This window comes from Gopherus evgoodei, chromosome 5 (assembly GCF_007399415.2).
Source record: "Gopherus evgoodei ecotype Sinaloan lineage chromosome 5, rGopEvg1_v1.p, whole genome shotgun sequence".
In the NCBI taxonomy this organism is placed as follows: domain Eukaryota; kingdom Metazoa; phylum Chordata; order Testudines; family Testudinidae; genus Gopherus; species Gopherus evgoodei.
Window position 1 is genome coordinate 123,525,703 of NC_044326.1, and position 15,425 is coordinate 123,541,127.

Here is a 15,425-nt window from a genome sequence, read left to right on the forward strand (position 1 = left end):
GCCAGTCTGTTTGTCAGCATATTAACTGCTGATCATATTGACATCCAGCTGATGTGCTCATTCCACAAACTAGAATGGCTTCCCAGACCTTCCCAGGTCTTAAAAAAAAAACTGATGTGGGGGCTTCAACTGCAAAAACCTCTAGCTTCCACCTGCCAATCTTTATAATACAGTTAATGCATTTCCAGTATTCAACTCTGCAGCACATGAAACATGTCAAGGGTTGAGTAAAATAAATGGAATTTAATGCCAGATGAACTAACAGAGGGGTCCTGTCGGGTGGTATTATTTTTTCCCCCAATTAAATCACTAAAATCTTTAGGTTTTTACATTTATGTAAAGCTGCAAATGATTCCCCAGATGCAGTGAGATTTGCATAATTCAGGGGTTAGCCACAGAACGGATAGTGTCTTGGAGCTTTGGGAAGATGTGCCATGTTTCACAGTTCTAGTAGTTTGTTACTGGGAGGGTCAGAGAGCCCTTTAAAACAAACACAAAAGAGATTTGGATCCACTTCCAGCTGTCAGTAGAATACAGACTTCTGAACTCGATTCCGAGACGTTTCTGTTTCTTTCTAACATTTTGAGATGGCTGAGCACATTGTCATACACACTTCAGAATAAGAATCACGACTTTCTCTGTTCAGACAGCACCTAGTACACTTACTGCAACCAAAACAATAATCACTATCATCATTCCCCAGGCAGAATTAAAATAAGCATAAATGGCTACCTCTGCTTTGTTGTTGTCTTACCCATGAAGCACCATGAATGAGAGAGATCTGCATCTATGTCAGTCACTTCCATTCTGGCTCTAGTACCAGCATTTCAGCTATGGTGTTGAAATATGCTGCTTGCCCCTATGTAATCTTCCGTCCCTAAAATAAACAGCTCAATAAAGGGCGTGATTTTTTGAAAGGGATCAGAACCTGGCCTTCTATTTTGCAGCTCCAGTTTTGCCAGGTACAAATAAATCATGTAAATATCAGCCTACCTGATTTATTGATTGTCATGTAATTAAACTCTAGGTGGCATCAATTGCAATCCCAGTTATTTGCAACCACAATATTTGTTTTTAGAAAATGTAGCTGTGAACGGTTTCTAAAAATCATATCCAAAGTGTCTCGTAAGATTTTGTTGTTGTTAATGTTACTAGTATCAACAGTATATCATGACTTCAGGCTAGTAAGATCAGTACAGAGTTCTTTAGATTTGTAAGGAATGGTAATATATTGACCCCTGAAGCATACTGTTTCCCATTTTTTCTGTTGCTATTTATACTTCCAACTCAGCTTCATAAGGCTGGAAGCTAGTTGCATCAGGCAACCAAAAAGAAAATTGTTGTCGTTAAAATAGTGAACTATCCGTGGAACTGTAGGTTGAGATTGTTAATTCAAATGCATTAGGTTACACTAGTGCACATCTGTCTTCTTGTCTCTCTTGGGTTTATGCCACCATTATTTTTCAGAATGCCTAATGGTTTATTCATAGTATTAGGAGCTACATGAGTGAGTAAGTAGCCCATACCCTCAAGAACTGAGAGTAACTGATTGTTATAACAGGACAGATCCATTTTTAAGCAAGAATTTCAAATATTGCAATCAGCTAAGTGAACTCAAAGGAAAACACATGTCATTAAGTTACTATGTCAATGGAAATATTTACAGTGTGGTGAAATGTACCCATCTGGAACATACATTATATCTGCAGCAGATATAAATGTATTCAGAGTCATGATGAATCATGAAATTATAAGGTTGTTGTGGGAAAACAGTTAATTCTGTAATAAGTATAGATGATGGTAATAAGGTAAATTACTTTTTCTGGTTGCTGCCTTCTAAATGCTCCATTTATTCCTGAATGTTCTGTTAACTGCTAAAGAAAATAGTTTAGTTTACTCAAGTTGCTGTAGAAACTTAGTATGTTTTTCCCTTCAGATGATTTTATTAATTACATCACTTTGAAAGCTCATTGCAGGATTTTCAGTCTTAAATTAGTGTGATGACAACACGAGGGCAGATTATAAAATGGTACAGTTTGTCCTTTAGGGAGTGGATAACAGTGTTTATTTCTGCCCTGTCATGAATCCTGTTGTTATAGGGGTTTGCAATCATTTAAATCTCTTCGGAAAAAACAAAACAGAAGACATTTTTGTTGAATGTAAGGAAATATTTTAAGTCCACATGTGGGAAGCAGCTTGTAAGATATCGGATAGTAAACTGACATTGTGCTCATGATACACACATTCTAGTGTTAAGTATTTCCTTGGTGCAATGTAAAACAGGGAGAGTTAAGTTTCTAATTCATGGTAATATCAGCTGGCATTGCCTTATTATGGTTAATTAATGTTTAAAAAAGCTAATCTACCGAAAAGAGAAACAAAATGTAAAGTTATGCAAATGCATTATGTTGCAGTATTTATAAATACCAGGAACTTGAGTATCAAGGTTATAATGTTTTTTAAATCAAGATGTCATGCATATTCTCTGAGCAATTTTCTCTAACGTCGAATATTCATTGCTATGCTGAATACAAAAATTGTTATGCTTTAGAATATTGTAAGTAGGACACAAAATTTGTATGTGATTTAGGGACATGCATGTATGCAGTGTCAATTCTGACAGCTCATTCTGTGCAGCTTTGAAGTGTGGGCTGGATCCAGTGTCACTGTCTGTACAATAACAATTCTCTTTAGAGTCAAGTTTTTTGGACACACAAACTCTCAGTATAATCATTTGTGCTACTCTATATCACTCACTGGATTGCTAGAAGGTCTTTTTGTTTGTTTGTTTTTAACATTCTGCTTTTCAGTTACCTACTTCACTATGATTTATCAGCTAAGAATAAACTATGCTTACTGAAATCAAGTATTATGTAACAGTTTATGTATATATCCGAATGCTCTGTGTTTGTTTAGGTGTATATACATACATACATACATACATGCTTTACTTTATGCACACACTTGCAGTGTGTCTGGAGTGAGAGAATAGAAGTGATTTCTGCATGAACACACAGCCTATGTAGTATTCAGTGGGTGAATAATAGTGAAGCTAGCAGCAGTTGCTTCATGCTAGATATAAATTATGGATCACTTTCTTGACAGCAAGTTGTGTGCTTTTTTTTAAAAAAAGAAGCTACTTGCTCTTTCCCTGCATTTTTTTGGCTTTTTCCCAGGGTCCACACTACTTCCAGCTGTGATGCCAAACCCTACAGCCGTTTAGGTTTGCGCAACATTGCTTTAATGCCCAGAGCTCCTCCATAAATAGTTCTGCTCTCCCCACGCCCAGCTAGCAAACAACCACAGGAAATCAGGGCATGTGCAGCCAGCACAGCTTAGCTGGCATTAATTGATCTGAGCCTGCACAGCCTGCATGAGAGCATTTGTGTGTGGGGCTTGCGCTTCTCACTCTCCAGAGCTGCTGCTGCTGCCTCAGGAGCAGGGACAGCTGCTTTTAAAAGACACCATGTTGCTGCTGTACCCGTAGCAACAACAGCGGCATTTTTGTTGTCGTTCCAAAGAGTTTCACTTCTTTAAGGAAAGGCACCCACCCTCTCTCCCCCCTCCATCTCTGTTCTTCCTAGTCAATGATTGGAGGCGTTTTTCAGCTGCATGCAGTTGTCTGGACAAACAGCTTCGGGAGCTTCTTGTGGCTTTCCAAACAAGGAAAAGTTCAAGGAAAGCAGAGGAACGGATGTTTTTGCCAGTGTGAGTGACCAATTAGAATTTCGGGGTCACTGAACAGGGAATTTAGTTTCTGAGCTGGAAACATTGTGGACTGTTTGTTTTTGATCTTTTAGTTTAAAGGAACACACGTTTCTGCAGCTATAGGTATTTTTTACCTCCTTCTGAACATTACTCTTTTTTTTTTCTTTTCCTGTGTGTTTGGGATTATAGCAGATTTCGAGCATGAAGATTCAGGAGCACCCGAGCATCCCCGAAACCAAATTACAGAGGCACCAAGATGCTGATGGTCAGGAAGATAGCTTCGTCTCAGAAGTGCCTCGCCTGGACTTGACAGCCTTGTGCGATGACAACAGCTGGGAAGGTACAGTTGTGTGCTTGCTGGTATGACACCGAAAGAGAGAGTGAGGGGAACATGAGTAGGGTGGGCGTATCTTTGGGTTTATAGTGCCTGGCCAAAAACAACAGGAAATATATTTTTGTCTGGAGAAACTGGAAATGGAACAGTGGGTTGGTGCCAAGTCTGACTGTAATGTAGAGAAAGGCGGGAGAGTGTGTTTGCTCCTTTCTTGCAATGATTCTTCCTTTCTGATTAAGAATTATTCTTTTCATGGTGTTTTGCAGCCCAGGCTAGTGAGGAGCTGGATCCTACTTAAGCAAAACTGAGTATTTTAAAGACAAAAAAGAATATCCTGCTTTCTCCCTGTGCTACCTCTCCCCACTCCCCCCTACATAGATATGAAAATCAGGGTTCTATTTCCTGTCCTTTAGTGGTCCTTAGGGACAGTGCTTCCCTAGTCTGTGTTATACTCCGTGTAGAATTCTATTCACCAGGTTAAAAAAAAATGTTAAGTTGCTTGCAGTTCAAATATCTTAATGCTCTTAGTTTGGTTTTCTAGAGGTTTTTTTGCACTGACTTTGTTAATGGGTTACCTATATTCAGACACACAAAGCGATCTTTTCAGTATAGCGCTTTGCAGAGATTAATGCAGGAGTTGTGGTGTGTTTGTTGTTTACATTGATTTCAGTGTTTATTTACAAGCATACTGCTGAGTAATTTACACCATATATGCTGCATGTTTGTGGGGAGGGGAGCCACTTACTGTCATTAGCATTTTCCTGTCAGCAAAATGACCAGGCATTCTGATCTATCCCAGAGATGCTAAGGGGCCAAGTGGCTAAGAAAAATAACTTTTTTTAAAATGCATATTTGTTGAATTACACATTTTCGGCCCAATCCTGCGAGATGCTGAGCAACTCAACTGCCAGTGACATCAAGAGGAGTTGAAGACGCTCAGCATCTTTTAGGATCAAATCAATTATGATTCCTGCCTATATCCTTTTTTCCAGTGTGCAAGTGAGTGTGCTTTTGTTGTTAGTCCTGAAACTTGGCAGGCATGGATTGGGAGGGGCTCTTGGTATAGAAAAAGAGTGTTTAAAAAAAGAGACAGAGAGAGAGACAAGCATGTAACAGGCATCTACTACTCTGGAAAACAAAACCTGTGAGCAGTGCAGCATGTTGACAATGGACAGGTTCTTTGTTCCTGGTTCCACAGCCTACGTGACACATGTCTTCTGCTTTCCATGTAGGAGGGACTAGTGATGACAGTGTGGGGCTGGGCAGACCAAACCAGTAGCAGTGATTCAAAGTCAGGCCACCAGCTACCTTCAGTGGCACTGAATTTCTCCACCTCCACCTCCAGCTTGGGAATTCCCTAGATGATATCATCATGTACAACACATCTGATTAAAGGGCAACACGTACTGCAAGGAAGTCTCCCAAGAGACATCTGATTCATTATATTTTATTGGGATTCTAATTAGCCATAACCTGAAGGGTTTGGACAAGCATAGGAGTTTTTGTGTTTTTAAAGGTGACAGAGGCAAGAATCTCCCCTGTGTATTCTGCTGTCACTTGAGCCTTTTGAAATAAAGATTATTTTCTTTCCTTGATTCCTGCACGTAACTCCCATTGACATTAACGGAGTCATATGTATGCCTCAAGGGGAGAATAGACTGATAAGCTTGTCTCCCAGAAACTACCCTACCTCATGTTACACATTTTAGTTCTGATACAAAGAACTTTTCTAGAGATGCTCTGACTTGCCATAAGGACTCAGGACCATTTTCATGAAAATGAAAGGGGTGTGTGTATGTGTGTGTGTGTGTATGTATATATATATTTTTAGAAAGCACTTTTTTCAGACTGTTTTTCTTCCTCCTCCCTGTTTAAAATACATATGTTATGGAAGAGGAGTTTGGCAAAAGGGACAGCCAGAGCAGGTGAAACATGTGTCAGTTGTCTCCAAATGCCACCATTTTGTAGTTGCAGTATGAGTGGAGCAAAATGGTGGCTTCTGTGTCTTGGTGAACAGGAGACTTTGAACCCATTTCAGCTATGAACATGTAGTCAGTCTGGCAGTGGCTAAAAAGAGGAAGCTGCTAGCCCAAACTCAGACATAATTTCCACATCTAGAGTCAGATTTTGTCTGTGAGATGACTCATAAATCACTGCTCACAAATATGAGTAAGGGGTTCACAGTCTAGCCTCTATTCTTATGATCTAGGCAGTCTGACCCGCATGGCAGTCTACTGCATGTCCTCCCTCTTCCTCTGAACTGGCACTACAGCTCTGCTCCTTCCATGGTAAACAGCAAAATCTTCCAAATTCAAATACAAGTAACAATGTTCATCATTGTGTTCTATTAAATTCTGGTGTAACAGCTCAGAATCTGCCCTTAAAATCAGTGAAATGGCCAATTCCTTAGGCAAGCAGCTCAGGTTGTGGTTTGGACTGCCTGTGAAATTCTAGCATTGTGTACTCCTGATTGTATCCGCTGTTAGGTATTTAGAAGCCACAGAACACTGGGTTTCTGGTGGAGTGGCTCTTAATTGGTTTGTGAACACAAATTCAGTAGCTGAGGTTCCCTTCACCTCCAGGTATTACAGCCTCCGATTAAAATTCTTAGGAAAGCTCTAAGGGGAAGCAGATATGAAAACAGTTGTACAAGATAGTCTTGTGTGAGGAATGGCTACTGTTCTCTTACCTTTACACACACACACTAAATCTCATCGTATTTAAACCACAATGTCTTAACGCACATCAGAGTCTCTCTCCCTCAGGGGATTCTTCCAGGCACTTCACTAGAACTGAGTATCTTTTGGGGGTAGAGGCACAAAGTAGCAATTATCCAGCCCACCTGAGATAGCATCAGGTTAGAAATGTTCATCTTTGGGACCACTGCGACATGGATAACTCTGTGCCCCCCCCCCTCCACCTCTCTGTGCTCTTCGCTCTGATCTAAGCGATCTATGGAGGTGGCTCGCTTGTTGGCAGCTGGAATGAAGTCAGATTTGGGGCTAGTCTACATGTGGAGTTGTTGCTGATTAACTTTATGAATGGAGAGGCCCTCACACACAGAATGGTCATCCTGACATGGAGTGACATTTGTTCTGTCTGCATAAAGACTGACTATTTGGGTCCTATGCAGGAGGAGTTTGGGGAGGTGTAATCCCCCCACGACCACCACCACCCATATACACACAAGGGCTACCATTCAGCTGGAATAGCAGTTGCAAATTCTCAAGGGCTGGAGCCAGTGGATCTGCATAAAAAAAGCTCCTGATGTGGGCCCTCCCTGGACCATCCCCACATAGCTGGCACACAAACCAGTCTTGTGCTACATAGAGTACGTCCACACTACCCGCTAGGGATCGATCTGTCGTAGATTGATTTATCGCGAAGTACTGGTACAGCACTTTAGATATCATTGTTCAGTGTATGAACCCATTTTGCAACTGTATTTACATCTGTATGCATAGGTATTTTACATATGCTTAGGTGATATTTTGTCCTGCAGAGGACCACATGAATTTTTTGAGGGTAAACAAAATAAAAATATAAAAAATTCCCTATAAGAGGATAACAGATGGTCTTGAGAATTATATTATAAATATTCATTTATTCAGCCTAGAGACCACTACACTGCGTTCTCCTCACCTCTTGATTAAAATACTTTTATTGTCAACTGAAGACCATCATTTGTCCTTCCTATGGCCATTTATTAAAGAGGTAACATGGTAACATATATATGTGAACCTACACAGTTGCATGCATGCACAACAGGTGGCTGAAAGCGTCAATGGCAGATTAGTTGTGGGACTCTGAAAGGTAATAGACCAGTATTGAAGAGGAGAGAGTGAAGGCTACAAACATAAGTTTTCCTTTTCCACACAAACTCGGAAGAGGCAAGGCTAAAGGAATTGAAATGGAAGTTCCAAACCAACAAATAGAATGTTTATACATAGACACTCTGAAGTGTTTACACCCATGTGCACAATCTCTAAGTAATTTCTTCCCTGTATTTATGCATGTCCCTTATTACTGGAGAATGAAAAAAGATATCCTAAAATAGAAGTGCTCTGGCTGCTGGTTAGAGGCATGGAGGGACTCCCCTATGGAGGAGAGGTTGACAAGACTGGCACTGTTTAGTTGAGAGAGAAGGTGAATAAGAGGAGACATGATAAAGGTATTCAAATTAATCAATGGCTTAGAGAAGATAGAGCACTCCTGTTCACCGTTTTACTCACACAAGGACAAGGGACATTCAGTAAAGCTGAAAGTATATGTAAAAGTAATGAGAAAATATTTTTAACACAACACATAAATAACCTGTAGAACTTACCCAGTCCAAGAATTTAGCAGGTTTCTTAAAGTCTTAGTTGTTTATATTGGTAATGAGAGCTTCCATTATGAGAGTGTTACATTAGGTAAGATAAACACACAAATAATACAAATCCTTATGCTTCAGGCCATAAGCCAACCAGGGACTAGGAGAACTTTCCCCTTTGGGTCAGTTATTCTATAATTGTGCATGACAAGGAGCATTTGGCATTAACCACTGTGGGAAATGAGATACTGGACTAGTTGGGCCATTCATTGATCTGATTCCATACAGCAGATCATGTATTCCTTTGCTACTTGCTCCGTTTCTGTTCAGGCTTTGTTAGCCATTTTGACCTCCTGATCTAATTATTTCAAAATATTATATACCGCAAGTGGAACAACTAACTCAAAGAGTCAAGACCTCGAGGAATGAAAGTGGGAAATAGTCAGTTTTCTGTAGCTGCCATTTGTTCCGTCCAAGTTTCAAACTTTCTTTTCTTTTAGGACTTCCTTCCTCTCTCCCTTTTCTGACCCATTCTCCTTTAGAATGTACATTTCAGTTTTTCATCTGTATTTGAAATTAATAGTGGTACCGCACATGCCTCAGTCACTGCTGACTGTAAAACCTCTTATCTCAGAGCCCTCTGGAGTCATTGTGATACTTTATATGGTACCTGATATCTGGAATGTAAATCTACCTCAGGACAAAGTCACATACATCTTTGTTCACAGGTTGGGTAGTAGCTGAGTTTGTTTACTACTATATGCATTCCTTTTTGCCCTCATTTTGTCTCTTCTAAATCCCAGCAAGGCATAATGCTAATCCCACTGACTGTAAACTACCCAAATACTTCTTATTTTAGAAGATCCTACTCTAAAGTTGTTAATTCTCCATGATGGGAAGTGGGATCACTGGAAGAATTATATGAGAGTAACTTGACCAGTGAGGGTGGGGAATCAAAAGACATTAGTTTCCACATTTCACTACCACAGGGTCTCAAAAGACCTTTCTGAAAACATTGGGCTGTGTTAAAATTCAGGGAAATAGTTGGACTCTGGAATGTGCATGGCTCCAAATCATCAAAGTTTGATTCAATGGCTTGTAGATTGCGAGTATATTTTTTAACCTTAAACTGCTGTATTTTCTCTCTATTATTGGGTTCCTTCAGGGTAAGGCAATTTAGAAAACATTTGCTGCAGAGATTATGCAAGGGAACTGCATAATATATATAGGGCCCTACCAAATTCAGGGTCCATTTTGGTCAATTTCACAGTCATGGGATTTTTAAATTAGTAAATTTCATGATTTCACATATTTAAATCTGAACTATCATGGTGTTGTACGTGTAGGTAGGGATCCTGGCCCAACTCTGAAGGCAGCAGCGCAGAAGAAAGAGTGGCATGGTATGGTGTTGCAACTTACTTCTGCCCTGCTGGGGGTAGGGCGCTGCCTTCAGAACTGGACACCTGGCCAAAAGCCGCTGCTCTCCAGCCCCTCAGCTCTGAAGGCAGCATAGAAGTAAGGGTTGCTATACTGCAACCCCCCTACAGTAACTTTGCAACTTCCCCAACAACTCTCTTTTCGGTTGGGACCCCCAGTTTGAGAAACGCGGGTCTCCCCTGTGAAATCTGTACAGTATAGGGTAAAAAAATAGCCAAAAGACCAGATTTCACGGTCTGTGATGCACTTTTCACAGCAATGAATTTGATAGGGCCCTCTATATATATATATAAAAACTAGTGGTAACTTGATGTACATGTGTTGTGGTTTAAAAAAAATTATGCATCCATCATAGCTGAATCAGTGCATCTTCTCTGCAACTGTGGTCCTTTGGGGTTTTCTGGAGGCTGGCCACAAGTGAAAGTTTGCCTTTTCCGTCTCAGAACCCTGGAGAAGGTCCATTGTGCGAATACCACCTGCCATTCCTTCAGGAGTGGCTCAACTTTCTGGGAACAGCATCAGTCTTTGAGACAGAGGCGTGCATCTAGCCTTTGATGCATAAATAATGGAAAACGCTTTACACTCCATTTGGTACTGAATTGAGTATCCCTTGAATTCAGTAGTGCAGAGGACAGTGGAGTACCTTAAAGCTATTGGGCCATACGGTGGTTTTACAAGAGGATAGGAACACGGAAATGTAACATTATGCAGTAAATGGAAGTGCTACATTTTTCAAAATTCACAAAATAAAAAGGCCTGATCTCTCTGATTGGTATAAGATCAGGATCAGAGCCTGTATCCGCAGGAAGCAGATGACTCTGTAGCTGTTTTAAGGCCCTTTCCAATGATTCATCATCCACTATTTGATGTTTTTTCTAACTTTTTTATTTGATTTCAGAACTTCTTGTTAGAATTGCATGTTCAAAGCACAACTCTTAGATCGTCTAATCCTCTGGAGCTAAGTAGGAGCATGCAAACCAGCTTAGTAAATGATCTGAACAGAGAATATTAGACCCCTTATGGCATCTGGACAGAGTGACCACGGGATTGAAATGATTTTTTTCGGTTTGTTCCAGTATGCTAATCGGCATTCCCAAAACATATTTCCCTTTCTCACACCCCCAGTCTTCCAAGATGGTTACTTCAGCTCGTGGGTGGGAGATTTATTAGCAGTGCTAGTGTGAGAGAGACTGAGTGGCTCCAGGTGTCGTCGTTATCTTTTTTTTTTTTAACATGAGAATAATTGAGCCTGAATGATTTATTGTTGTTAACACTTTTACAGCTGTAGTAGGCTAGGCACGCCACAGCACAAAATAGTAAGATCTGAACCATGCCCCCTTGAGATAAAAATCGACTGTTAGCCATGATGCAGTGATTGAGGGTATCATAAAGCAGGGTAGGAATAAGGTGGGGAAGGGTGGGGGGTTTACAACAATGGGATCACCTTGTTAATCATTTATGGCATCTGCACATCTTGTGAATCAATTGATTCCTCCTGCATGTACTGTTCTGCTGCCCTGAGTTACCCCCTTTATACTTGAATATATTCAAGTCTGTTCGGTTCCTGCCCCAAAGGTTTGGACAGCAAAGGGGGCAGTTGCTGTCAGGTTTAGTGTCTATTGGAATCAATGAGCAGTGATGACTGGTCAGATTTAGGGCTTAATTCTCCCCTGCCTGGCACCTTGTGGAGTCATATGCACCTGTGCAGCATGCTCCCATTCCAATCTGGTAGCATTTCACACTCCTCCTGCACTCACTTTGCGCACAAGTAAAGGGTGACCATGGGTGCCAGCCAGTGAAGAATCAGGCCCTCTCTCTGAAGGACATATTTGAGACAAATATGACTTTAAAAACTGGCCCATGGTTGTGGTGATCATTGAATGCATTTAGAATAAGGAAAATTAAAGCTCATGTTCATTGAGTGGTTTCAATTGATTTCCAGAGCCCGTCCCAGCTTTCTCCTCCAGGGAACGAGATGGCTTAGACTCCAATGAAGCTCATCTGTCCCCACAGGCTGGAGGTCTAATTCGCCAGCTTCTGGATGAGGACAGCGATCCAATGCTGTCCCCTCGTTTCTATGCCTATGGGCAAAGCCAGCAGTACCTGGATGATACAGAAGTGCCTCCCTCCCCTCCTAACTCCCATTCATTCATGAGGTAGGTGGTGGTTTCACAGCAGCCATCTGAGCTGCTGGCTTTGCTCCCAGTACTGCCCAGTAGCAAAGGACTGCACAGTGGTAATGAGCAGCATCTCATTTAGCAAGATAATGCCATGTAACCCGATGTGTGGGTGAGGCTGGTGATCCCCACCAACAGAAGCCTCCTCACTTGCTATTGCAATGATTTCTAGAAGTGGCTTCCAGGTTCATGCCTGAATACCCAGGATTCTTCTGTCACAATAAGGAAGCTGTCATATCTTGCTGCAGTGTGTCTGTCATTACAGAGAGGCGGCAGTGGATGCCTGATTGGATTCCCAGCTCTGCCATTGATTTTCTGTGTTGCTTTGGAAAAGTTACTTAACTTTGTATGCCCCAGGTTTCTTCATCTATGACATGGGAATAATGGTACTTACCTTCCTGTGTAAAAGGCTTTGAGGGCATCCTCAGATAAAAAGCACTTGAAGTGCTAAAGATGAGGAGGAGGTTGCCCAGGTGGTGGCGTGGTGAAAACTGTTGTGATCTCCTACATACTGGTCAATATGTATTTTAAGGGATTTATCATTTGGCCATAAAAACTTTCTCCCTGCTGAAATGTGGTCTGAGATTAGAGGGGTTTTTTTTAATGGAAATAATTTGGACCCGGGAGTGTGGAAATTCTGGCAAAGAATGGCAAAACAAATGTAGAACTCCCCCCCCCTCCTTTTTATTACCAGTTCCATGTCATATATAATATATTGATATTTTTAAATTCAGTCTGAACAATGGCACATCACAAGCTCTGCATTTTGGCCCAATGGTAGCTCATCCCAGGTGCTGTTAATCCTGTTTTAGCATGAGGGCTAAAGGTGAACCTGAGCCGCTCCAGAAGTACGAAATACCCTGAAAATAGCGATGCAAGAGTGGCTCATCACTGACATTCAGGTGTTTTTATTCGGAGCTCCTGCTCTTTGGGAAATGTTTAAACTCTGGACAATGAATAATGTGAGAATATTCCCTCACCTCCCTCCCCAAACTCCCCTCCCTTGCAGGAAGCCTGGCTTCTGGAGGGAGGGCCAGTTACCAGTTCTCCATCACCTCTCTGGAGTTGGCCACCTAATCTTCAGGTCTTGTACCTCATTTTAGAGAGCAAATTAGTGGGCCTGCTTTCTCCTAAATTCCCTGCTTAGTTTCTTCGGAATCGCAGCCAACAGTCAACCTGTTTACCTTCAATCTAAAGAGACTTAACACCCCATTTCTTGGTCTCACTGCTCCTGGGATGCTAGCCCTTTAGCTACCAATTACATCACGCCTGAATTTGGCTTTATGATGTCTACAAGAGTTGAATGTACTTACAATCAGGTGTAATTGACCCTCTGTGCATGCAGATGTAAACTGGCTGCTTGCATAAGATCTGTCTGCTTTCTGTGCTCCCTACAGGAGAAGGAGTTCTTCTTTAGGATCTTGTGAAGATGACCGAGAGGATCTGACACCTGCACAGCTGACCCGGAGGATTCAGGGGCTTAAGAAGAAAATCAGGAAGTTTGAGGACAGATTTGAGGAGGAGAGAAAATACAGAGTAAGTTCTTCGCAAGTGAGCTTATGTAAGCAAAGGAATAGAGCCCAAGCTGACAAGGTCTTCAGGGGAGATTTTCAGATACAGCCTGAGTACCAGGAAACAAAGGGAGGTGGAGCTGCCATACAACCAATGGAAAGCACATATTCATGTGTTAGCACCGCCAAGCGAATTCCCTTCCAAAGCATTAGGTGCTGGGAGTGCATGCAGGAAGTAATCTAAGGCCTGGTCTACACTACGCATTTAAACCAAATTTAGCAGCATTAAACCGATTTAACCCTGCACCCATCCACACAATGAAGCCCTTTATATCGATATAAAGGCCTCTTTAAACCGATTTCTGTACTCCTCCCCGATGAGAGAAGTAGTGCTGAAATCGGTATTGCCATGTCAGATTAGAGTAAGTGTGGCTGCAAATCGACGGTATTGGCCTCCGGGCGGTATCCCACAGTGCACCATTGTGGCCGCTCTGGACAGCAATCTGAACTCAGATGCACTGGCCAGGTAGATAGGAAAAGCCCCAAGAACTTTTGAATTTAATTTCCTGTTTGCTCAGCGTAGAGCTCTGATCAACTTGGGTGGCGATGCAGTCCCAAATCCAAAAAGAGCTCCAGCATGGACCGTACGGGAGATACTGGATCTGATCGCTGTATGGGGAGACAAATCTGTTCTATCAGAGCTCCGTTACAGAAGACTAAATGACAAAGCATTTGAAAAAATCTCCAGGCTATGATAGACAGAGGCCACAGCACAGTGCTGTGTGACAAGCGTAACGGAAAGCCAAAGAATAAAATGCACGCTCATAGAGGGGCGGGGGGGCTGAGGACTCCAGCTATCTCACAGTCCCCGCAGTCTCCGAAAATCATTTGCATTCTTGGCTGAGCTCCTAATGCCTGAAGGGTCAAAAACATTTTCCCGGGTGTTTCAGGGTATATGTCATCAATTTACACCCTTCCCCCCACCCCCCGAAAGAAAAGGGGGAAAAAAAAGTTTCTCGCCCTTTTTCAGTTTCACCCTATGTCTATTGCATGCTGCTGGTAGACGGGGTGCTGCAGCGCTGAACACCAGCATCCCCTTCCTTGTGGCAGATGGTACAATATGACTGCTATCCATCATCATCATCAGCCCATGAGTGCTCGTGGCTGGCCTCAGTGAGGTCGGCTGGGGGCGCCTGGGTAAAAATGGGAATGACTCCTGGTCATACCCAGCAGATGGTACAGAACAGCTGGTAACCGTCCTCATCATAGCAACTGGAGGCTGAGCTCCATCAGCCCCCCCCTTTCATGTCTAAAGAAAAGATTTTGTACTGCCTGGACTATCATAGCAGCGGGAAGATGCACTCCTCTGCCCCCCCGCCACCCTTTGATGTCCTGTCTGGACTATCATAGCAGCTGGAGGCTTCCTCCCCCTCATTTTATCTCACTAACAAGTCAGTGTTTCTTATTCCTGCATTCTTTATTACTTCATCACACAAATGGGGGGACACTGCCACGGTAGCCCAGGAGGGTTGCGGGAGGAGGGAAGCAACGGGTAGGGTTGTTGCAGGGCACCACCTAAAATGGCACGCAGCTCTTCATTTCTGCAGGATCTCTGGGGCTCTGACCCAGAGCGGCTGTGCTCTCTGATTCTCTAGTGCACATGCCCCATATTCTAGGCAGGATTGACTCTATTTTTAGACACAACATAAAGAAGGGAATGACCCGGGGAGTCATTCCCATTTTTGTCCATGTGCCCCCGGCTGACCTCAGCGAGGCCAGCCAGAAGCACCCATGACAGCAGCAGATGGTACAAAATGATTGATAACCGTCATCTCATCGCCAATTTACAATGGCAGATAGTGCAATAGGGATGGTAACCATCTCTGCTACCTTGCAAAGGCAAATGAATGCTGCTGTGTAGCACTGCAGTACCGCGTCTGTCAGCA

At 42.4% G+C, this 15,425-nt stretch overlaps 1 protein-coding gene across 13 annotated transcripts in view; it reads left to right on the forward strand.

The window, feature by feature from the left end:
• The window catches only part of FAM13A (family with sequence similarity 13 member A), a 224,449-nt gene that overhangs the window by 184,011 nt on the left and 25,013 nt on the right, over positions 1-15,425 (forward strand). For 12 of the 13 annotated variants that reach the window (XM_030564851.1, XM_030564850.1, XM_030564852.1 and 9 more), the window contains 3 exons: positions 3,898-4,048; positions 11,734-11,947; positions 13,366-13,504. In XM_030564851.1, coding sequence (XP_030420711.1) covers positions 3,898-4,048; positions 11,734-11,947; positions 13,366-13,504 — 504 coding nt within the window. The remainder of the gene's footprint in view (positions 1-3,897; positions 4,049-11,733; positions 11,948-13,365; positions 13,505-15,425) is intronic. The other variant, XM_030564847.1, reaches the window with a different exon arrangement.